This window comes from Tachypleus tridentatus, chromosome 3 (assembly GCF_004210375.1).
Source record: "Tachypleus tridentatus isolate NWPU-2018 chromosome 3, ASM421037v1, whole genome shotgun sequence".
Lineage (NCBI taxonomy): Eukaryota > Metazoa > Arthropoda > Merostomata > Xiphosura > Limulidae > Tachypleus > Tachypleus tridentatus.
Window position 1 is genome coordinate 26435848 of NC_134827.1, and position 26568 is coordinate 26462415.

Consider the following 26568-nt stretch of genomic DNA (forward strand, 5'->3'; position numbering starts at 1 on the left):
GCAGATAGCCCTCGTATAGTTTGACGCGAAATTCAAACAAACAAATTATCGATACATTCTCACAGAAAATCAAGCTTCCACAATACTCAGTAATAATTGAAGATACACCAGCTCAATACAATCAATCCCTACTCAGAGCAGAGGTTAAACGCTGCAAACCTCAAGCATCTATTGTTTGTATCAAGCGTCTGCCCAGGGGCGGTGTCCTTATTCGAGATCAAGAGGCCGCTGACCTAAACAGGCTATTGAAGGAATGGCCGGAAGACGCTTTTAAACCTGGTATAATCAAAATTAACCTGCCAGGTAGGAAGCCGCAGCCTAAATCCATAGTTGTAAGAAGGGTACGTCAATCAATAGGTCCTGACACCATTACCCAAGCATTTAATGAACAAAATATACCTTATAAACAATAGATAAAGGCTTTGGTACCAAATATACCAAGTTGAGTTATTAAAAAACTACGGCAGTTGTTGTAACTCAAAGCTGCAATTGCCAAAGATATGGGCACGTTTCCGCTGCATGCGTAGCAACACCAAGGTGCTGCGGAAAATTTTTAAAAATTCTTGTAAGTTCGAAAAAATTCTCTATCAGCTACTCAGCAATGAATTTATCTGAAATGTTGTGGAATATGGGCAAATTAAAAAGTTCATACCCAGGTCACAAAAGCAAAGTTTGAAGAGAAAAAATAGGTCTTTTCCAATTACTTTAGGCATAGACAATTGGGAAATAACACTTTCTGCCCAGGAACAAGAAAAAGTAAAAATTTTTTTACATAGTGTTATAGAGTTGCAATGTGTTTTTTCTATCCGTGTGAGTAAGGTTCTTCGGGTTTCTCCAATGTACGTGTGTTACATGTAAGCTGGGAAACATCACTGGAGACAAGACAATCATCTTTAGATTGTAAACACATTTTTGTAAAACGGTTTGTTGGCTTTATTATATCGTATGATAGTGTACTGAGACTTTTAATGTTGAACAAGGCCGTTCAATAACTTTGACAGATCTTTTGAAATGAAACCAGAAATCACAATAAAAGTTGGTTGGATGTATTTCTCCCATTACGAATGACTCAATAACAACGTTATTTGAAAAGAAACGTCTAAGACCAATACAACAAAACCAAATAGTACTAAATATCTCCCAGTAAAAGTTGGTAAATGAACATTAAATCAAACGTCATATGTAAAGAAAGGAAAGTCTGTTACTTAAAATCCGAGAAGAAAAATAACCATCAGAAACTGACCTCATAACAAGTGCTAACAAGGAGCCATTACAACAGTTTAAAAAAGTAGCAGTAGAAAATGACCTCCCAAACTGGACTTCTTCTCTGAACCTACCAGATGAAGGACCTGGTCTGCAGTAACAACTAAACTGTCAAACCAACTGTATTTAAATGCCTTTTCTTTTATTAAACAAACGGTTTATTCTATGTTATGGAACCATTTCTAGAAACGACTAAAAACCAGCAAAATATCACAAACTCAGCTTCTAATAGAACATTGAAACTGATAACACTGATTCAGGCATGAATTCCATTTCTGAAATATGTTCAACTACAGATACAACAAATCACGCAGCTTCCAAATGTCTCACTAAACACCCGTTTGATACCACTAAGCGACTACCATCCCATACTAACAAACATATTGAAACGAAAATCGCGGATGTGAGGAAAATATCAGGAACGTTTTATAAAGACATTGGAATCATCAATATGAGACTAACGTACTTACGAATCATCAAGCTAAGCCTAAGTTACATAGGAATCATCAAGTTGAGACTAACGTACTTACGAATCATCAAGCTGAGACTAACGTAATTACGAATCATCAAGCTAAGCATAATTTACATAGGAATCATCAAGCTGAGACTAACGTACTTACGAATCATCAAGCTAAGCCTAATTTACATAGGAATCATCAATCTGAGACTAACGTACTTACGAATCATCAAGCTAAGCCTAATTTACATAGGAATCATCATGCCAAGCCCAACTTAAATTCCCAAGAACAAACAGTCCTGTAGAAACGTCATTATAAAAGAATAGACCCAAGTAAAGGTTTTGTAGCTAACAGCAGAAAGCTTCACCAAGACAAAAATAGTTGATCACATTCAAGACGAAAATAACTTTCAAATGCTTAACAGTGATTCCATCAAAAAAATTGAGACGAAAGCTAAACTATTATCTATGAACATACAAAAACAAATAACCTCCTAAAGAGACTACTGGATGAACATAAACTTTCTAAAAGCTTCATTCTAGAATTATACAGTTTACCAAAGAAACATTAACTCGATATGTTACTAAGACCCGTGGTAGTTTTATATGGTATTGCTTCTGAAAGTCTGTCTTAACTGATGTATACAATTTTGGTACTATCAGTTAAGTAATACACAAGGCCTGTTATAATGAATCAAGGATGTTCCTCACATAGTGGCAAACACAACAATGCTTTTGAAATTGAATGTCGTAGCTCTGTATCATCTATACAGACAGAGGATGGCGTCAGTGCAGTGTGTGAATTCGTTAATAATCACATAAACAATATGGAAAGGTAGAACTGAGAATGGACACTGTCAAAGAAATTTTACATTTCATCTTTCACAATGGATATTTTCGTCTGGACAACAAACTGTATCTCCAACTTAGAGATGTATTAGTGGATAATAGAGTCGCTGTTATTTATAGAGTAATAGCTATGCGCCTAACAAGATATCAATACTGGCCCTCATCTCTGGCTTAGATACACTGATGAAGTCTTTGGACAATGGAACTGCGGCCATCCTTCTTTAAAACATTTTTAGTCTTTTTAAATTCCAATATTACCAATACCAAGTTCATCACGAATCATTCGAGTGACAAGGAGAACACAGATTTTCTTGATGTTACTTTAAGAAATAAGAATAACATACAATCTACCTTGTTTAAAAAACCAATAAAAAACATCTCTTCCTTAACTTGAACTTCCATCGTTCAAGAGCTTCCAGAAAAAGCGCGCAATTATTGGATAATTGAATAAAATCGATCACAACTGCATAAATAGAAAAGAAATACACGTTCCGGACTAAAATCGCTTATTCTTGGCAACGAACATCCACCTTTCTACATTGAACAAACTGTCAAAGATTGCGACCCGCAGAAATCAGTATTGCCGATCCAACACGAAAAAACATAGATAAACAAGAAGAAAAATAAGAGATTTTCCAAAGAAAACACAAACAATGTTAGTTCTCATAACACCTGTAACCGACAATACTGTTTCCAAACAAATAAGAACTATTATTGAAAAACGTTAACTACCCATTAAAGTTATAGAACGGCCTTTAAAGGTCTAACTTAAAAACTCTCAGTACACTACACTACTTGTGTAATGTAGCCAACTAACAGCTCTATATGATTGTGTTTACAATCTGAAAATGAGTGTCTTGTCTCCAGTGTTGTTTACCAGCTTACGTGTAACATTTGCCATCACGCGTACGTAGGAGAAACTCGAAGAACCTTACTCACAAGGACAGAAGAACACACTGACATCTCTATAATGAATAAAAAGAAAGGAGACCAGATGCAGATAAGTTTTTAACCAATCACGGACAAGTAACACCCGACTTAAAATCATCATTCTTGTACAAATTCTCACCAAAACTGACTGAAATATCAAAGTTATTATTATCCTTCAACTATGACCACAGATGGATACAGACAAAAGATGGCGTCTATAAGTTTAATTTTTTTTTTTATATATCTTTCTGTTATCTCACTCTACAACTTCGGTTGAACTTTTGTTTACTACAGGAAACAGTTAATTCGTTCAACAATAATCATTGCTGCATAATATGTCAAAAGTATTCTGTACAAATTTGCATTAAAGATTCGAATATAATTTATTATTTAAACCATTTGAAGCTATATATTGTCAGTTTTGGTTTGTGGTTTAGTGAACGTTCCTGAAACAGCTGTAAAGCGAAACGTTGAGTGTCTAATGAAAGAAAAGCTGTTTATTAATATGTTATCTATACAAAAATATGCCAGTCAAAATCTGAAAACTTTTGTCTGAAAAAGCAATTATAATAGAATTTTATCAAGCATCAATAGAAAATTTTTTTAACCACGGCAAAATATTTTGTAAAAGAAGCACTTGCATCGATCGAAAGCTCGTTTGTTTAAAACTTTCAGTCAGAACTACACAAGGTGAATTGTGAAGAGCTGTTTTCACATTCCAACTGAGAAACTGCAGGGAAGGTAGCCAGCCAGTAGCGCCCACCCAAATTCTTGGGCTTCTCTTACTTAAAGTGGAATAACATTTCTTATAGCGCATCTAAGGCGTAAAGGATTTTGGGTGTCTGTTTGTGTGTGATAACGTGAACAGTGGGATTCACAGTCCGAGCACGCTAACCGATAGGCCACGCCTAGTCAGAATCACAGACGTTTCAAACTTCAGCATGAGAATGGTGCAGTATATAGGCAGGAGTTACTCGGAATGACATTTACAATGATTTTTTGAATAAAATGAAATGATTTATTCGAGCTGTATTAGTGAGGCATATAACAGTGTTGTACAATGTTCGCTAAGCTGCAGTAGTCAAAATGAAAGATATATTAACACCGTTTGGCGATAGTGAGATCCGAATAACTGTTATTGTTGTTTTTGGAACATTTATATTTCTTTGATTATGAGCGTTATAAGATTCCTCAGTGGAAATGGTTCCAGGATTTCCTGTTATATTTTTCTTGTGCTCACCAAGGCACTTTTTTCAACGTAATTCAGTAAAACGGTTTCTTCATAGCAAGCTCTGAGAAGAAAGTTACTGAGTCAACAAAAATCAAAAGACCTCGAGCGATATTTGCCCGGGACAGTATTCTGTTCTGTTCAAGGTAAATTGAAAACGTCACTTTTAAAAAAAAATGGAAAAAAATGTTCCATTATCCTCAAGAATTGACTTACACTTTGTGAGAAAAAATATATTAGTTCGACAAGGATGAAAAAAAAATGTTATTTATTTTTTTAAAAAATGCGGTCCTTTTTCCTGAATTTTCCTCTCTGGAAAACTTTTTTAGTTACATCGATATGATTTAATAATATCGGTCGAGTGTACTTGGCTTTTTGACAGACGACATTTGTAACTGAACTTTACAAATATATTAATTTATAAATGTTTGACTTTCATCTCTTGTATTTCAGATAATCCCCCCGTCTTCTTGGAAAAGTTTGAAACACATACTGTTATCCCAGGACAACAAACGTCGCTGAAGTGTGTGGCTTCTGGAAGCCCTCTACCACAAGTCACCTGGAATCTGGACGGTTTACCAGTTCCAGAGAACCTGGGCTTCCGTCTTGGAGACTACGTCACTCGACACAACACCGTTGTCAGTTACTTGAATATCTCAGAAACTAGGGTTCAACATGGTGGGAACTACGAATGTCAAGCTAGCAATGCAGCTGGACTAGTGCGTCACAGTGGACGCTTGACCATTCCTGGACCTCCCTTCATCCGTCCCATGAAGAATTTGACAGTTGTGGCTGGAGAAAAACTGGTTTTGACATGTCCGATTGGTGGCTACCCGATCAGTGCTATCACTTGGGAAAGAGGTTGCTGGTTTTGAACGTTGCTATTTTATTAATAGAATTTTAAGCAAATTTAACTACAATTTATTCTCGTATAGAATTCGTCAAAGGTGTTGCCAAAACAAATGGCAGATTAAAATGTTTACATTTTGATGGAACAGTGATAACAGGCACGCTATTCCAAGATGGTTAAAAAAATACAGTCGTTAACCAAAGAGAGGTAAAAGTTGAATCTAGAGACAGTTTTTACATTGTGATTTTCTTTCTTTCCTTTTGTTTTTCACTACTGGGGAATTTGTAAAGTAAAAAAACCGATGGATCTTCGAGTTGGTTCAGGAAACATGTGATCACTTGAACTTTACCGTTTTCTTACGCTCAAGCAGGTTTAACGTCACGACTTGCTTTCTCGTGAGCTTGCTACAAGAAGATAATTTGTATTTGAATTTCGCAAAAAGCCACTCGAGGGCCATCTGCGCTAGCCGTCCCTAATTTAGCAGTGTAAGACTAGAGGGAAGGCAGCTAGTCATCACCACCCACCGCCAACTCTTGGGCTACTCTTTTACCAACGAATAGTGGAATTAAACGTCACATTATAACGCCCCCACGGCTGAAAGAGCAAGCATGTTTGGCGCGACGGGGCTGCGAACCCGCGACCCTCAGATTACGCAAGAAGACAAGATGATCGGAAACGTAATTTTCACACGCATTATTCTAAACCGGCCCATTATGGTCAGAAATAATATAAAAACATTGTTTGTTTTCATTCTTGATAAACCAATCTTACTTTTACCGCCGTTTCTCTTCTAGAATATATGCTATTTTTACTATTTATCAAACTAAATAAATAATGCAAGTTCACAGTTTCAAATGAATCCATTCGTAAAGAAAATTGCTGTATTATATGAATCCAGTATCAGAAAAGTTATAATAACTAGGCAACTAATGTTTAATTATTTCAGATCCAGGCAAATGAGCTTATAGAAAATCGCCTTACAACTCGATTAAGCACCACAGGACATTTAAACAACTCCTGGTGACGACAAAACCACTTGAAGTAAAAATATATTCTGAAGACGACTGGTGCGGGTATTAAAACTTTAATTAAAGTAAAACACAGAACAACGCTGTATTGGTTATATGTTTAATATTTTCGAAGTTGGAATCACATTCTTCATGCGAGATGTAAGCGTAAGTTACCTTTTTCTTATCACAGCTGAAACTGATTAAACAGAAAGATACAAATCGAGGCTACGTCTGCATATACAACTTGTTTGTTGTGAAATGCAAAGTTAAAGAGTAAGCTGTCTGTGTGGTGTCCACCTCAGGTATCGAAACCCAATTTTTAGCGAAGTGAGACCTCCTATATATTTTTAGGGTACCTCATTCTTGGCTTTGCTCTTTATGGATTAACTTCAACTGCTGTTAATTTGTCATTGATACTTATATTAGATGTCCGCTGAACATTTTACGTTCTTTCAAACCTGTGGTTTCCTCTTCTATTTATTTGGTGCTGCCTTAATATCAAATATTAAATGTGCAATTAAACCTACCATTCAAAAGCTTAACTATTACCTCGTGTTATTTAGTCATCAATAAACAGCCTACATTTCATTCCTTTATATTGAACTTTTAAGTCGGTTATAACAGATCCCTGTATTTGGTTTACCTTGCATTTTTGACTCAATTATAGCAAATCGTGTAAGGTTTCATCCGCTTTCACTATGTATCTTCGGCCCGGGATTGACAGGTGGGTTAAGGCGTTCGACTTGTAATCTGAGGGTTACGGGTTCGAATTTCCGTCGCACCAAACATGCTCGCCCTTTCAGCTGTGGGGGCGTTATAATGTGACGGTCAATCCAACTATTTGTTGGTAAAAGAGTAGCCCAAGAGTTGGCGTGGGATGGTGGTGACTAGCTTCCATCCCTCTAGTCCTACACTGCTCAGTTATGGATGGTTAGCGCAGATAGCCCTCGTGCAGCTTTGCGCAAAATCAATACACTCCCATAAAGTTTCTTTGGATGTAACTTTTGATTTATCAAGTTTTAGATCTATCAAATCACTGATCTGTTCAATTGGGTTGACATCATGGTTCTGTGGTGGTCATTACATCATTTGAATGACTCCAGCAGCTTCTTTCTTAGATAAGTAATTTCTGTATAGGTTGGATGAGTGTTAAGAGTCATTGTCTCTTGGTAGTAAAATTCTCTACCAGTATAATACGCAAACTACTGGGTATACCATAATGGATACTAATCCATTATACTTGTATGATACTTGTGTTGATCCGTTATTTCATATACGTGTTTTGTAAACATCTTTTGTCTTCTAAACATAAAACACCCCAAAAGCATCATGCTGTCTCCCCTATGCTTCATGGTAGGTACTATGCATTGAGATAAGTATCTTTTACCTTTCATTTACCAGACTTGTAACCTACATTTTGAACCAAATATTTCAAACTTGGACTCATTTGTTCATAATACCCTTTTCCCATCATCAACAGTCCGGTTTCTGTACTAAGTAAATGTCATTCTCTTGACAATATTTGGAGATCGAAAGTAAAAGTTCTTTAATTGCTACACGACCAAATATTCCATTATCGTCAAGTCTTCTTGTTACTGTAGATCTGGACACTTTTCTGTCATCTGATCCATGATCATTTATCTTACGTTTGAGATCAGTAGCACTCTTCCTTCTGTCCTGCAGGCTACATAGACAAAGATACTTAACATCAGTACCATTGAGTTTAGGTGTTCTGCCTCTTCCTTTCATATTTCAGATATACTTGTGTCTGTCTCATGATGTAAGAAGTACTTTGTGTTTGTGGAGCATTTCAAATCTTCAACAATTTATCAAAGAGTTCAACCATCATTACATAAAGCTTTTATATGATCTCTCTCTGCTCTACCGACAATTTTCTAAGCGTTTTAAGCCATGGCATGAAAACAAAGCGCAATATATGTTAAACACTGTTTTTTATCAAGGTTTATTTGTGCAGTGCTATCAAACTGGTTTATTCTAGCGTATGTTAGCTCCTTGTTAGCGTTTTTCTCTATAGTTAACTGCATGAAGTATCATGACAGTTATTTCAGACCCTAAACTTGATCACTGTGTTCATTCAACCAGAACCCTTATGACACACCCTTGGTTCAAGTATGTGGGAATTCTATCGAATGATAAGAATTATCACCTGGTTCATTCAATTGTCAACATGGATCAGTGAAGCATTACTATGGTGTTGAAGTTTACGTTATGTAAAGACATGGAATAATTAGTCCCATAAAATGGAAAGAATGACAAAATATTCTCTTGTCGTAACACTTTTGCACAGTGCTGTACCTTTGAAATTATCGGTTTTAATATCTGTTAATATATTCTCGTTCAGACGGAGTGAGACTACCAGACCATCGTCGTCAGACCGTCTTCTCCAACGGAACTTTGGTTATCGAAGCATTGACACGCCCTGGTGACGAGGGTTTGTACACGTGCAGAGCCAGTAACAAAGAAGGAAACACGGCAGAAGGCAATGTTGCTATCTTCATACGCAGTAAGTTTATATTTATTCATCTATGATATAAAAGAGTCACTTTTCAAATATTATTGAAGATCGCTGATAAGGTAAGATGGGTAATATGTTCCGTGTCACTTGCTGATTGTTCTTGTGGTCCATGTTCATATTCTGTAACATTAGTGAAACAAGTTACAAGTTGAACAAGATATGAAAATTGTTAAAAGTTAAAGTTTTCCAAGATTATGTAAAATATTTCATTAAGATATATATATATATTTAATCTGGTCCCTCACTGGTACTGCGGTAAGTCTACAGATTTACAACGCTAAAATCAAGGGCTCGATTCTTATCGATGAGCTTAGCAAATAGCATTGCTATAATAAAAACACACATATTTAATCTGGAAGTTAAACTTATGTACAAATTATACAGTTTGAATTTTCATTTTGAGAACGAGATAAAATTTCTATACAGTTTGAATGTTTGTTATATTTACTTTAAGCTGAATAAATCGTTTTCGATTTTTTTGCGTGTGTGTCTCATATCTCCAATAACTTTTGTCCTCCAGTGGCTCGGCGGTGTGTCTGTGGACTTACAACGCTAAAAAACCGGGTTTCGATACCTGTGGTGGGCAGAGCACAGATAGCCCATTGTGTAGCTCTGTGCTTAATTCAAAACAGCAAACAGCAACAACCAATAATTTTTATCATCACGTTATAAGTCTCCATAAGTAACTTATTTTGTTATTTTGACCATGTCGTAGTTTTAATATAGAGACTTTTCCTTTTTTCTCCTTAATTTATGAAGAATAAAAATGACTTTTTTATTCCTCTACAGTCAAACCACAAATAGAACCATTTCATTTCCCCCAATCCGTCCATATCAACCAGCGGCTGAGCATCTCGTGCACTGTTATTAAAGGCGATCCACCAATTAAAATGAAATGGCTGAAAAACGGGCATCTGCTAACGGAATCCGAAGAGCTGAAAGTGCACGTCCTAGCGGATTATTCTTCTACTATCTTGTTCAAATCTGTGAACCCTGATCACCGAGGGCAGTATACGTGTACAGCCACCAATCATGTTGGCACTGACAAACATAGCTCCACAATCATAATTCACGGTATAAACAAAATTTTTTTATGTTGATGTTTTCATACATTGCTATTTTTAGACGTACAAAGTTGTGTATAACGCAGACATCTGTAAAAATAACCATTATGCAATTTTTAGAAATTATTTTGCAAATTAATTAAAAATTACATTTAATTCTGGGATTACTAGTGTATTACGTCCTCTAACGGGTCAGCAGTAAGTTTATGGACTTTTAATACTAGAAGTAAATTATCTTATAACATAAAATGTGTTGTTTTTTTTTCTTTCTTTAATCACTTAACGTTTCGCTTTATAGTTTCTTCAGAAACGTTCTACTGAAACCCAAAATAATGTCTTCCGGACACCAATATACACTTGAGAAATTAAATAATAAGTTTTACGAACTGACGACTCTAAAATTTGAATTTCGATTCCTTGGTATGGACCGAATGCAGATACGACCTACTATTTAGCTTTACAACTAACACTAACAAACGTTTATATTACATTACATTATATTATTGTATTATATTACTTTTACTTCCTGTGTTACATTATAATGCACATATAAACTGATGTTTAAGAACTGCTTATATAATGTCACATGTTTTACTATTTGTACTGATAGTTATGAAGACAAATTGACCACGTAGCAAACGATAGCATATAAGTTACTGTGCAACTTAGTGACGTCAAAATGAGGCTAAACTTGAGTTACGTATATTCCAAAGCTGATTTTAGAAAACTGAGTTCGTAAGCATTCGGTTAGAACAACATCGAGTCTATTATATAATTACACAAAATATTAGGTGAGAAATTTTTCCATTTGATTAAGAAACGAAGCAAAAACCTATAATCCCGTACACCTTTACATTCTCGTCCCTAAGACATGCGCCTGGCAATGGTCAGTTGCAAACTCACTCTTTGTTAACCTGAAAATGACCTAAGAAGGTCGAAACGTTGTTCTCTACTTTTTTTAATAACAGTTTTAATACCCATACCAACCTTCCTGAGATACATGTTTAATTGTTTCATTTCGTCATATGTTAGGCTTTTCAACAGCGGTTCCAGAAATCCACTACAGTAATAACCTAACCTAGAAATCTCAATTAGTCTCTTGTTCCAAAGGGTTTTGACAATGTGAAAGCTAAATTAACAACAACAACGCCTTTACTGTGAAGATGACATTTGTTCTATTAAACTGTGCAGCAGATGTACACTACGTATACAGTTATGTACTAGATATTACATAGAAGTCTGACCTTGTGATACAATCTTATAACGAGATAATATAAAGTTATATTTGCAGCATTGTTTTGCTTAAGCATCGAACTTTAAGTTACAAAAAATACTTTTACATCGTGCCTCTATAAGCTGTATTGCAAGGCTTTTGTTTGTTTGTTTTTATCGTAGTCCAATGAGTGAATTTTAACACCTGTTAAAAAGACATAAGCTCGGCTCGCAAGGGTCTCAGTTTTGTGCTACAATTATTTAAGAATTTGCGCGGTGAACCATTCGTATCGACTGGATTAAATTAATTATTGCTCCAGTTATTTTGTTATGTGATTTCTAGTACTTATTTTGTTCGTTTCAAAAATCACGCTATCATGGATCATTAAGTTCATTGGATTGTTCCAGTTCCGGCCGCCATGGCCAGGTGGTTAGGGCGTTCGACTCGTAATTTGAGAATCGCGGGTTCGAATCCCTATCACACCAAACATACTCGCCCTTTCAGCCATGGGGGCGTTATAATATGACGGTCAATCCCATTATTCATTGGTAAAAGAGTAGCTCAAAATTTAGCAATGGGTGGTGATGACTAGCTGCCTTCCCTCTCGTCCAGCACTGATAAATTAGGGATAGCTAGCGCAGATAGCCCTCGTCTAGCTTTGTTTGAAATTCAAAAAATAAAAAAAGATCCCAATTTCTGGTAAAATACCCCACAATGTTAGGTCTCCCGACATACAACGCCAGAAACAGGATTTCGATACCCGTGGTGGACAGAGAACTTTTTTAACTTTTAAAATCCTGGTAAATTTACTTAATATACAGATATTACAAATGTCTCCTAATTTTAGCAGCTACGCCTGACGGGTAACATATATCCGAAAAATTGCTAATAAAGAATGATTTGCAATAAACGTGTATTTCAGTTTTTTACAATATATCTCTTGCAACATTTTTTTTTTTTTCGTATTGGGGTCTTTTCTATAGTATGTTTTTCTAGTTGGGTGGAGAATACGAACCTTAAAGACTTTACTGAAGATTTTCACTGAATTTACTGAAACTTCTTTATGCTCATGATTGTTGGGCCTTATGATGGTAGAGTGGTTAGAATGCAGGGCCCAAATCGGCGCCATGTTGTTGAACCTACTTGATAACGTAATGGCAGTCAGACTTGTGATTCTGTTAAAAGAGATAGACAAAGCCTTTGTGGCAGAGTGTGCTACTGCTCCGTAGTTTAATATTCTGAACGGCTATAGCTGAATCCTAGTGATTTTTGATTTGGTAAAAACAGCCATTTTTCATCACTGTTGATTCCAAAACTGGAATCTTTTTTTTTTTTCCTCTTTGTTAACTGAGAAACTTGTGTTTTTTTTTATTATTGTTTACTTTGGGACTTTACTCTTTTTTATTATTGTTAGCTTTGAAAATTTTCCCTTCTATTATTGTTAACATTGAAACTTTCTCTTTTTATTATTGTTAACTTTGAAGCTTTCTCTTTTTATTATTGTCAAGTTTGAAACTTTCCTCTTTTCATTATTGTTAGCTTTGAAAATTTTCCCTTCTATTATTGTTAGCATTGAAACTTTCTCTTTTCATTATTGTTAACTTTGAAAATATTCTCTTTTCATTAGTTTTAAATTTGAAACTTTCTCTTTTTATTGTTGTTAATTTTTAAAATTTTCTCTTATTATTGTTAACTTTAAAGCTTTTCTCTTTTTATTATTGTTAACTTTGAAACTTTATTCTTCATATTATTGTCAAGTTTGAAACTTCCTCGTTTGATTATTGTTAAATTTGAAACTTTCTCATTTGATTATTCTTAGCTTTTAAAATTTTCTCCTTTTATTATTATTAATTTTAAAACTTTCTCTTTTTATCATCCTTAACTTTGAAACTTTATCGTTTTTATTATTATGAACTTTGAAACTTTCCTCTCTATATTATTGTCAAGTTTGAAACTTTCCTCTTTTCATTATTGCTAACTTTCAAACTTTTCTCCTTTATTATTGTTAACATTGAAACTTTCTCTTTTCATTATTGTTAACTTTGAATATTTTCTCTTTTTATTATTATTAACTTTGAAGCTTTCCTCTTTCTATTGTTGTTAATTTAAAACTTTCCTCATTTTATTACTGTTGAAACTTTCTCTTTTTATTATTATCAACTTTGCAATTTTATTCTTTATATTATTGTTAAATTTGAAACTTTTTCCTTTTATTATTGTTATCTTTGAAACTTTCCTCTTTAATTATTGTTAACTTTGAAACTTTCTTTTTTTAATTATTGTTAACTTTGAAACTTTTATTTTTATTATTGTTAACTTAGAAATTTTCTCTTTTGATTATTGTTAGTAGCCTACGGATTTATAACGCTAAATTCAGAGGGTTCGATTCACTTCGGTGGATTCATCAGATAGCTTAATGTGGCTTTTCTATAAGCAAACACACGTTAGTGTTAACCTTAAAACTGTCGTTTTAGTGTTAGCTTTATTGAATTTTTATTTTCAGTCTGGTATTTAGAAATTATTTTGCAACAGGAAGTTAACTGAGAACGATAATGTTGTGGGATTTTATTTCGTTTCTCTTTATTCTTTGTTAACTTTAATCTTTATAAACATACAAAATAAATAAACTGATGATGTTTTATCTTTGTAATATTTTATTTTGACATAAGATCCTTATGATGAGGCAGGTATATCTATATAATGTGTTCTCTGAGACAAGTCGTAACAAGCAAAAATAGTAACAAATAAATTAATTTGGGCTTTTCAAAAAAATTTGCCTTCAATATTTTGAGGTTATAATGAACACGTTTGGTGTTTTAAATTGTTATAAGTTTTATTAATGTTACGTAAAAACTTTATCTTTGGATATTTACATCTGTTTTTAATGGTGAAAAAGGCCCTACGTGGCCAGGTGGTTAAGACACTCGACTTGTAATCCGAGGGTCACGTATTCGAATCCAAGTCACACCAAACATGCTCGTCCTTTCAGCCGTGAGGCCGTTATAATATTACAGTCAATCCCACTATTCATTGGTGAAAGAGTAGCCCAACAGTAGTTGGCGGTGGGTGGTGATTACTAACTACTTTCACTCTAGCCTTTCATTGCTCAATTAGGGAAAGCTAGCGCGGATAGTCCTAGTGTAGACTTCTGTAAAATTCAAACCAAATCAATTATTATTAGCTCGTTTTTTTTTAATGTTACAAAAACTTTATATTTGTATATTTACATCTGTTTTTAATGACGAAGAAATGGCGCTCTTTCTTTTCTGCTGTTCGATTAAATCTGTTTTGTAATGTGAGCGATTCATTTACAGTGCCACCTCGCTGGAGAACAGAACCTAGTGACACCAGGATTGTAAAAGGGGGAAGTTCCACCATAAACTGCCGAGCTGAAGGTTTTCCACCACCCAGAGTGGCCTGGCTTAAAGCTGCTGGTAGATTACCTCAGTTTTCTCTATTATGATATTCAGGATTTTCATTACAACAGTTCATTTAAAAAACCGTTTTTTGTTACACTTATCGCGTTCAACGTAATTTTTATCAACGGTCTTTTTTACGACTTCTATCGAGTATCTTTTAGCTGTTGTTGTTTTTTAAAATATTGTTTCAGGACGCGTCTTTTATTCCCCTGGAATGATAATTAGTGAAATTCTTATATTTATTAAAGTATTTTTTGTTTCCACCACTTTGATTAAGACGTTTGTAAGAATAATTGAAATAGGAAATAAAAAGAAAAACCTGAACATCACGTAATCATTATGAAAATGTTAATTTTCGCCTTTCCTGATGGTAATCTGTCATGAGTTATTGTTTAAGTTCCACTGCTATTTGTGTAGGGTTTTGTTTTTATGGATATCGAAGAAAATGGGTTAACATCTTCTGAAAGAAAATGAAATCATTCTGACACATAAATTGGCAGATAAACATTAGTTATAGTTTTATAATAAAAACAATTAATGGTTTGTAACATTAGAAAACATAATTACTTACGTCCTTAATTTGTTGTGTACTTTAAGCACTTATTCCCGAGTTTTTCCATATAATTTTTTTAATGCAGCTCGTGAGTTTTACAATTAAGGGAGATGCAAAATCCATTCTCGTCTTCACGATGAGCAACTAGCGGGTTTTAAAGTAATTAATTATGTATGCGTATTTCTAAAATCAGACGTACACATACAGCAAATAAAGCTCAGTATTTAATATTTATAAACAAGAAAATTCTTATCAAAACGTTACGGAATAATTTCTTTTAATCACTTCGTTAGATAATGACTAGGAATCTTTGTTTGTTTTTTTTATAATTAAATGTCAATTACAGTGATAAAACGGAAGAGAAATGAGATGTAATGCACATTTTAATACATAGATTAGGGTTAGTCAAGTCATCCGTTTACCATTATTGTGCAATATAATGGCGCCTGCTTTCAAGTTTAGGTTAAACAATAATCACACTAGGGACCGAACAGAACCAAGAATGCTATTACCGGAAACCGTGTTTTTCAGTAATGCGTTTTCCTACTCACTCGAATGCTCATCAGGGCAACGTATTATTCTCTATAATTCATTTTCCTTGGAGTCGAAAGAAACGAAATACAATATTAACGGGCCACTTATATAACACTAGAAGGTTTTAAGCGCAATTTATAGTACCGATGGGACACTACGGCTCTTCAATGAACTGAATTTTCAAAATGCTTGTTTTAAAAAGCCGTTATTTTCTATATCCCTCTCTGCAGGGGATTCTCCCGGCAATTACCAGCCAGTACCCAGCACTTCTCGTCTTCATGTCGTAGAAAATGGCTCCTTAGTGGTTTTGGATGCTCGAAAAGAAGATGGCGGATATTATTTGTGCCAGGCTTCAAATGGAATAGGAAGTGACCTCAGTAAAGTAATCTACCTCTCAGTACATGGTATGTATTCACAGAAATAGGACGTTACGGAGTTGTTCTTTCCTTGATTAGAAAATTTCGGATGTGTACACCAGTGATTTCTGAACTATTTCAGTGTGAGGCCCCCTCTGTTGTGAGTGAAGCCCCCTTTGTTGTGAATAAAAAAATTAAGACGCCTCAACCTATAACTTTACGATGGTAATTGAAAAGCAATGCCGTAAGAATAACATCTCCATTTGATACACCCTATTATTTACTGAATTCAAAATAATTTGTTATCGATTTATTTGTTTCTTTAGATTTAAAATTAATTCAACATTTTCGTTTTCAGCTCACATTTTAGTAACCCCCTCGGAAAAAGCTTCACTGATAACACTTTACAAAACACTCTGATAATAAAATAACAATTCGACCGAGTCAGAAATTAGGAACATACAATTTTTGTGCATATACATTCGCCACAACGTATATGTAAATATATATAACTGTTCCCTGTTATTTTGTTATATATATATATATATGTATACTCGTTATGACCAAATTAGACGGTTCTAATATCCAGCTACAATGTTCAAGCCATATGTTATCCATTTCTTGGCAAGTTTGACTCAATATTTCATGTACTTGTTTTTGAATCAAAAGCTACAAGGTTCGAGCCGTGATATGCCGCTGAACATTTTACACAATCAGCTGTGATGATGGTACTGACAAGCAATACCACTATTCGTTTATTAGTAGCTCTTCTAGTGTTGTTGATTAGTTGTGCACTCAACAGTTGTATTTGAGATACGTGCGCACGAGCCCTGTAGGGTTTCTGTCCTGCCTCAATATTCCTTTCTGATTTTAAAACAAACAAAATATCTAATATTGTCCTTTTCAGAGTACCTATAGCCATGGCATTCAAAATATGGGATGGAATAGACTTATTAATTCAAATAATTATGAAAGAAAGCCAAATCGAAGCAAAAACTTTTGTTGGATTACAACACTAAGAATACATTGCCAACTATTATAGAACTTGTTTTCAAGGTGGATTCTTATACTATGAATTATGCTCGAAAATGTCCTTGCAATTTGGTTGAGGAACATCAGGTAAGGGACGTTATTCAAAATGGCCGCCAATGAGCTGACGTGTACATTAAATTGCATATTATGAAACCAGAATTTCTTCCCCTTGTGTGGTATTTCTGATAATGCCGAGTAGTCTTAAAACATTTAGAATACCATATAAATACCATATATGCTTTCAGATTTCTTCTTTCTTAAGTACATAAATCACACAAGACAGACTAGCGCCGTGCACGTGTTGTCTCTGCGCATGTCCCCTGCATCAAGAGTCATACACAATATTGTCCCCCAGTGGCTCAGCGGTATGTCTGCGGACTTACAACGCTAAAAACTGGGTTTCGATACCCGTGGTGGACAGAGCAGAGATAACCCATTGTGTAGCTTTGTGCTTAATTCAAAAGAACAACAACAACATACCGTACACAATATTATTCTGATCATTATGACATCTGTATGGGAGGAAGCCGAAGGCATTGCTAAAATTAGTTTTAATTAAAGTTCTTACAATTGTATTTTTTTTTTACAACTGGTAAAGCGGAAGTCGCTAAAATATTATAATGTTGTAATAGTACAGTTTGTGTACTTGGTTTGTTTTTTACAATTGTAGATTCTCGGACATGCTTACTGCACAGCTCTAAAACGTCCCGTTTTCTAACTTGCTGGAGATGTTAATGGTAAAAATATTATTTTCTACAGACTATGTATATCCGCCCCAGTATGTTTTAAGGGGTCTGAGTTTACTGGTGAAGTGATCATGACGATTCTAATGAAATTAAAGATGTTTCCGTATTTACTCGTAATGGCCATTGAAAATATTAATTTCGTCTCTTTGTTCTGCAGGTAACAACTTGCAATATTTTGCTCTTTTCGTCATCAGGTTTTGTGTAAGATATTCACAAATGTTTATAGTGTAACAACCTTTGAGAACGTCTATATCCTCGAGAAGGTTGTGGTAAATTGATGGTATCTGTACCATTCATTCATAACTTGACTATTACTGTCTCTTTACAAGTAAGTGTTTCTTAACACTTTCCATAAAACAGCAACGAGTCCACAGAACAATTACTTAACCAACTTGCATATCAGACAAACGGATGGTGCTTAGAGTTAGTATAATGATCCAATTAACTTAGTCTTCATACGTAGAGAAATGGATGGTGTTTAGGGTTAGTATAATGATCCAATTAACTTAGTCTTCATATTTAGAGAAAAGTATAGTGTTTAGGGTTAGTATAATGATCCAATTAACTTAGTCTTCATACTTAGAGAAATGGATGGTGTTTAGGGTTAGTATAATGATCTAATTAACTTAGTCTTCATATTTAGAGAAAAGTATAGTGTTTAGGGTTAGTATAATGATCCATTTAACTTAGTCTTTATACGTAGAGAAATGGATGGTGTTTAGGGTTAGTATAATGATCTAATTAACTTAGTCTTCATATTTAGAGAAAAGTATAGTGTTTAGGGTTAGTATAATGATCCAATTAACAGTCTTCATACTTAGAGAAATGGATGGTGTTTAGGGTTAGTATAATGATCTAATTAACTTAGTCTTCATATTTAGAGAAAAGTATAGTGTTTAGGGTTAGTATAATGATCCATTTAACTTAGTCTTCATACTTAAATAAAAAGTATAGTGCTTAGGGTTAGTATAATGATCCAATTTACTTGGTTTTTATACTTAGAGAAACGGATAGTGTTTAGGGTTAGTATAATGATTCAATTTACTTGGTTTTTATACTTAGAGAAACGGATAGTGTTTAGGGTTAGTATAATGATCCAATTCACTTGATTTTTATACTTACAGAAATGGATGGCGTTCAGGGTTAGTATAATGATTCAGTTAACCTGGTCTTAATACTTAGAGAGAAGTATAATGTTTAGGGTTAGTATAATGATCCAATTCACTTGATCTTCATACTTACGGAAATGGATGGCGTTCAGGGTTAGTATAATGATTCAGTTAACCTGGTCTTAATACTTAGAGAGAAGTATAGTGTTTAGGGTTAGTATAATGATCCAATTCACTTGATCTTCATACTTACAGAAATGGATGGCGTTCAGGGTTAGTATAATGATTCAGTTAACCTGGTCTTCATAATTAAACATAAAGGTAGTTTTGAGGAAGGAACTATGGATCTTATACACAAGAGACAAACAATGTATTAACTTCTTTATTTCTCTGTTGTACATTTTGTTTCTGGTCAGGATAGATTTGTTTTCGTCTGGTTTGTTTCTGAAAATACCTCATTTAGGGTTGGTTTTTTTTCTTCTCACAGAAAAGTAGAAATTAATGATTTATTGTATTAGTTCATGCAATATCTATGTGAACACACATCAGAAGTACTGTCAATACCTGTGAACACACATCAGAAGTACTGTCAATACCTGTGAACACACATCAGAAGTACTGTCAATACCTGTGAACACGCATCAGAAGTACTGTCAATACCTGTGAACACACATCAGAAGTACTGTCAATATCTATGTGAACACACATCAGAAGTACTGTCAATACCTGTGAACACACATCAGAAGTACTGTCAATATCTATGTGAACACACATCAGAAGTACTGTCAATACCTGTGAACACACATCAGAAGTACTGTCAATATCTATGTAAACACACATCAGAAGTACTGTCAATACCTGTGAACACACATCAGAAGTACTGTCAATACCTGTGAACACGCATCAGAAGTACTGTCAATACCTGTGAACACACATCAGAAGTACTGTCAATACCTGTGAACACACATCAGAAGTACTGTCAATACCTGTGAACACACATCAGAAGTACTGTCAATACCTGTGAACACACATCAGAAGTACTGTCAATACCTGTGAACACACATCAGAAGTACTGTCAATACCTGTGAACACGCATCAGAAGTACTGTCAATACCTGTGAACACACATCAGAAGTACTGTCAATATCTATGTGAACACACATCAGAAGTACTGTCAATATCTATGTGAACACACATCAGAAGTACTGTCAATACCTGTGAACACACATCAGAAGTACTGTCAATACCTGTGAACACACATCAGAAGTACTGTCAAAACCTGTGAACACACATCAGAAGTACTGTCAATATCTATGTGAACACACATCAGAAGTACTGTCAATATCTGTGAACACACATCAGAAGTACTGTCAATGTAACACACATCAGAAGTACTGTCAATACCTGTGAACACACATCAGAAGTACTGTCAATACCTGTGAACACACATCAGAAGTACTGTCAATACCTGTGAACACACATCAGAAGTACTGTCAATATCTATGTGAACACACATCAGAAGTACTGTCAATACCTGTGAACACACATCAGAAGTACTGTCAATATCTATGTGAACACACATCAGAAGTACTGTCAATATCTATGTGAACACACATCAGAAGTACTGTCAATACCTGTGAACACACATCAGAAGTACTGTCAATACCTGTGAACACACATCAGAAGTACTGTCAAAACCTGTGAACACACATCAGAAGTACTGTCAATATCTATGTGAACACACATCAGAAGTACTGTCAATATCTATGTGAACACACATCAGAAGTACTGTCAATACCTGTGAACACACATCAGAAGTACTGTCAATATCTATGTAAACACACATCAGAAGTACTGTCAATACCTGTGAACACACATCAGAAGTACTGTCAATACCTGTGAACACACATCAGAAGTACTGTCAATATCTATGTGAACACACATCAGAAGTACTGTCAATATCTATGTGAACACACATCAGAAGTACTGTCAATATCTATGTGAACACACATCAGAAGTACTGTCAATATCTATGTGAACACACATCAGAAGTACTGTCAATATCTATGTAAACACACATCAGAAGTACTGTCAATACCTGTGAACACACATCAGAAGTACTGTCAATATCTATGTGAACACACATCAGAAGTACTGTCAATACCTGTGAACACACATCAGAAGTACTGTCAATACCTGTGAACACACATCAGAAGTACTGTCAATATCTATGTAAACACACATCAGAAGTACTGTCAATACCTGTGAACACACATCAGAAGTACTGTCAATATCTATGTGAACACACATCAGAAGTACTGTCAATACCTGTGTGAACACACATCAGAAGTACTGTCAATATCCTGTGAACACACATCAGAAGTACTGTCAATATCTATGTGAACACACATCAGAAGTACTGTCAATATCTATGTGAACACACATCAGAAGTACTGTCAATATCTATGTGAACACACATCAGAAGTACTGTCAATACCTGTGAACACACATCAGAAGTACTGTCAATACCTGTGAACACACATCAGTGAACACACATCAGAAGTACTGTCAATACCTGTGAACACACATCAGAAGTACTGTCAATACCTGTGAACACACATCAGAAGTACACACATCAGAAGTACTGTCAATACCTGTGAACACACATCAGAAGTACTGTCAATACCTGTGAACACACATCAGAAGTACTGTCAATACCTGTGAACACACATCAGAAGTACTGTCAATATCTATGTAAACACACATCAGAAGTACTGTCAATACCTGTGAACACACATCAGAAGTACTGTCAATACCTGTGAACACACATCAGAAGTACTGTCAATACCTGTGAACACACATCAGAAGTACTGTCAATACCTGTGAACACACATCAGAAGTACTGTCAATACCTGTGAACACACATCAGAAGTACTGTCAATATGAACACACTGTCAATATCTATGTAAACACACATCAGAAGTACTGTCAATACCTGTGAACACACATCAGAAACTGTCAATACTGTGAACACACATCAGAAGTACTGTCAATACCTGTGAACACACATCAGAAGTACTGTCAACCTGTATCAGAAGTACTGTCAATACACACATCAGAAGTACTGTCAATATCTATGTGAACACACATCAGAAGTACTGTCAATATCTATGTGAACACACATCAGAAGTACTGTCAATATCTATGTGAACACACATCAGAAGTACTGTCAATAATGAACACACATCAGAAGTACTGTCAATACCTGTGAACACACATCAGAAGTACTGTCAATACCTGTAAACACACATCAGAAGTACTGTCAATACCTGTGAACACACATCAGAAGTACTGTCAATATCTATGTGAACACACATCAGAAGTACTGTCAATACCTGTGAACACACATCAGAAGTACTGTCAATACCTGTGAACACACATCAGAAGTACTGTCAATACCTGTGAACACACATCAGAAGTACTGTCAATACCTGTGAACACACATCAGAAGTACTGTCAATACCTGTGAACACACATCAGAAGTACTGTCAATTCCCATTTACTGATGTAATAAAATGTAGTACACTTTTTGATCTTAAATAACCACGTTTTTCCTTTGAAACATGACCCATCTTAAACTACATTGCATTAAATAATTAATAAAAGGAAACGGGTACTTGTAACGTTTTAAACCAGTTCTTATAAGATAATATTAATAACACTTTTAAGTTATATTTTTATGAATATCAGACACTGTTCTTATAAGCTGCTAATTAAACATTTAGCACATGTGATTCTTATGGCCACAGAGTCCGTAACATTTTACTTCTATATAGAACATGAACTTCACGAACAATAAAGGCAGGCTGTGCTCAAACCAAAGTGCTGATTAATTTCCAAGGTATCCTTCACCTCTCATTTACAATATTTTTTTTTTTCCAGGAACCATTATAATCTAGAGTTACCTCGTGAGGTATTACATGTTTCACAACAGTAATCATACATATTCCAAGATAACCACTGTACTTAGACGGTCCCTTTTTGTCAAGGAATGTATTTGGTCAGTTTTTCTGGTTGCAGTGGATATTATCTTCCTTTAGACTGAAGGCAGAACCAATTGTGTATGGAAACTCATGGATAATAGCCAATGATGTCCTTGATGTGTGGCATTACTTATGCTGTTCCATAGGGTGTAAAGGTACCCAATCCACCAATGTTTTTTCCTGCTCACACCATACTCTCATTACCCACAATCAACGTTGTTCATTGGTCCACAGGACGTGCTCTGGTTCATTATAGGAACAATTGTAAGCGAAATGTGCACCTCTTTGAGTGTCAGGCTTACAGGTCATCCTTTGAATTTTGTTTTTAACTTCCTAAATTACTGAACGATTTCACATTCTGTTATCTGATAATGACACTTTCAGATACTTGTAACAAAGTTTCATCAGTCTGTTATAACTGGTTGTCTTCCATTCGCCGAATAGCTCTCTACATGACTAAAACATTCGAATGTCTTCCAGGTTCGTGAACGATTTGGAACAATTAGACTGTGTTATTTCACTGACAATTTGAGAATCATTATGTATAACACTATCGTATACCCTAACTTCACATTTTAATAGCTATCTGAAATAAATAAATTTTGCGAAATGAAATTGGACCAACAAGGAGACAGAAAAGTTTAATCGAGGCAGTCAAACATCAGTACATTCCTTTATGAACCTAACAGAATTAAGATCATTCATGAAATGAATCCGTGTCGTATTCGTAGAATAATTATTGGTAAAAATCAACTAGATTAACAATTTTAATACGTAGAAAGGACAGTACATTTTGGTAACTCCACGTTTCAAAAATGGCTTTTATGTCATGTTTCTTAGCAACAAAAGTATAATCCAATATTATTGTTAGTATATGTACTGAAATGTATAATAAAATGTACACATAAAAAAACTAGAAAACTATTTGTTGATTTCTTAATTTAGAGTCGGCCCGGCATGGCCAGGTGGGTTAAGACGTTCGACTCGTAATCCGAGGATCGCGGTTTCGAATTCTGGTCGCACAAAACATGCTCGCCTTTTCAGCCGTGGAGGCGTTATAATGTGACGATCAATCCCACTATTTGTTGATAAAAGAGTAGTGGGTGGTGATGACTAGCTGCCTTCCCTCTAGTCTTACACTACTAAATTAGGGACAGCTAGCACAAATAGCCTTCGAGTAGCTTTGTGCGAATTTCAAAAACAAACAAACAAACCATTACATGTCTGATTAATGTAACAGAGAACTAACGTTATTTGGTGTTCAGTGTTAACTTTTAACAGCTGATGTCTTCTGCCATAGCTATAAATTCACAAGTTCCAAAGCACCAGTTGTGGATGACTACTGGACTGTGGTCAACCCTAAACTTTTTTTCTGTATAACTGGTCTGTTCTGTCAACAAGTCGCTCCAATATGTTGATAGAGTTACTTTAAATCTGTCGTAGATGTTTTGTGGCAGGGAATTTTATCACATTGGTTTACCGACCAAACAAACTTTGCCATGACTCTTGTAACGCGTTTAGTCAATAACGTTTGATATTCATGGGTGTTTTGAAATGCAGACTCTTCACAGAAAAAAATATCTATTTCAACTTAAGTAACTCACCCAAGATATTTAAAGCCTCCCCGTAACACAACACAGTCAAATAGGAACTGATCAGTTGTCTGCCTTCAGAAGTCACAGAGGGCTGTCATTTTGAAATCACTTAAAGAAGTTGACATCATTCTGCAATATTCAAGTTCAATCAACAGAATTCAGCAAGTTTCTGCTCTTGGTGGTGATGCACGGTTTGCATTTCCCACCCCTTCAAAAACACCCTTAATTATTTATTTATTATATGAAAAACTCTGTATTCTTTATAAACGTAGCGAGTGAAGAATTGCTATGCTCTGAAATGCTCAAGGTCACCCTAAATCTCTTTCTAGGGGTTGACCTGTCACGTCCATCATATTTTTAAAAGTACACACACAGAAAGAGAACATATAGCTCGTGACCAAACATTTTTTTTTTTTTTTTCCATTTACACATCCATTGCAACCTTCCCTTTGTGTCCTGTCTCGAGTTTTGCAACCCAGCGGCACAATGGTATGTCTGTGGATTTAAATGTCAAGGTACAGATAAACTGTTGGGTAGTTCTTACAAATCACGATATTTTCAGCCCTATCATTAACTGGTAATCTATTTGTTTAGGAAATCTTTATATTTATACTCATGAGTTATGTCTAGGAAATCTCTATATTTATACTCATGAGTTATGTCTAGGAAATCTCTATATTTAGACTCATGAGTTATGTCTAGGAAATCTCAATATTTATACTCATGAGTTATGTCTAGAAAATCTCTATATTTAAACTCATGAGTTATACGTTAAACAATTAAAAAACAAACTATTAACGTAGCTATAGTCATGAAGGTATTTAATGTCATTTTGAGAAAAACAAGACGAGGTTGTAAAAACTACATTGTAACACTATATGCTCTAATACGGCTGAATAGTAAAAACTACATTGTAACACTATATGCTCTAATACGGCTAAATATCAGTTTGTTTGTTTTTCCAGTTGCTGCTCATTTCCACGATTCTTTCCAAGCTCTACAGAAAATGAAAGGCGAGGAAGCTACTCTGAGGTGTGATGCGTATGGTGAACGGCCAATAAAAGTATCTTGGCTTAAAGACAAACAGCCAATTACCTCTTTAAGAGATCCAAGGTATTTGTATCACCAGTGAAACGTAACAAAATTCGTGAAGTTTTTTAATAATTCCACAGTCGAAGGTCTATCTGGTTTTACTTAACGAGACCAACTAGTCTTGTAGAAGAAATGGTACTGAAAACATTAGAAATATCTATTGGAACTTTTTTTGTGCAAGGATATAAGGTGCTAAATTATATCGCATTTCAAATTGTTCAGTTTATGCATTAAGTGTATCTCAAGTGTTTAAAGGTCCAGCCTGGCCAGGTGTGGTAAGGCGTTCGAATCCCGGTCGCACCAAACATGCTAGCCCTTTCAGCCCTGTGGGCGTTATAATGTGACGGCAATCTCACTATTCGTTGGTAGAAGAGTAGCCCTAGAGTTGGCGTTGGGTGGTGATGACTAGCTGCCTTCCCTCTAGTCTTACACTGCTAAATTAGGGACGGCTAGCACAGATAGCCCTCGTGTAACTATGCGCGAAATATAAAAAAAACAAACAAGTGGTTAAATATGAAAGAAGATAAAATATTTTCCTATGTTTTTGTTAACATTTCTTCTCCTTTGTCTTTCTACTTATATGTCTTGTCTTTATATGTATGTATATATATTATGTCATTTTATTTCATGAAACGTACTGTTATCTCTATGAAGATGACTTAATGTGGAGTACAATGAAACATATAAAAG

General features: G+C 35.0%; 1 protein-coding gene across 8 annotated transcripts in view; it reads left to right on the forward strand.

Moving 5' to 3' along the window:
• The window catches only part of LOC143246574 (cell adhesion molecule Dscam1-like), a 114079-nt gene that overhangs the window by 55228 nt on the left and 32283 nt on the right, over positions 1-26568 (forward strand). For all 8 annotated transcript variants that reach the window (XR_013026045.1, XR_013026046.1, XM_076493519.1 and 5 more), the window contains exons 7-12: positions 5181-5588; positions 8950-9111; positions 9913-10197; positions 14715-14834; positions 16137-16310; positions 25752-25899. Coding sequence is in view for 6 of the 8 variants with exons in the window: in XM_076493519.1 (XP_076349634.1) it covers positions 5181-5588; positions 8950-9111; positions 9913-10197; positions 14715-14834; positions 16137-16310; positions 25752-25899 (1297 nt within the window). In the remaining 2 variants the exon portion in view is untranslated. The remainder of the gene's footprint in view (positions 1-5180; positions 5589-8949; positions 9112-9912; positions 10198-14714; positions 14835-16136; positions 16311-25751; positions 25900-26568) is intronic.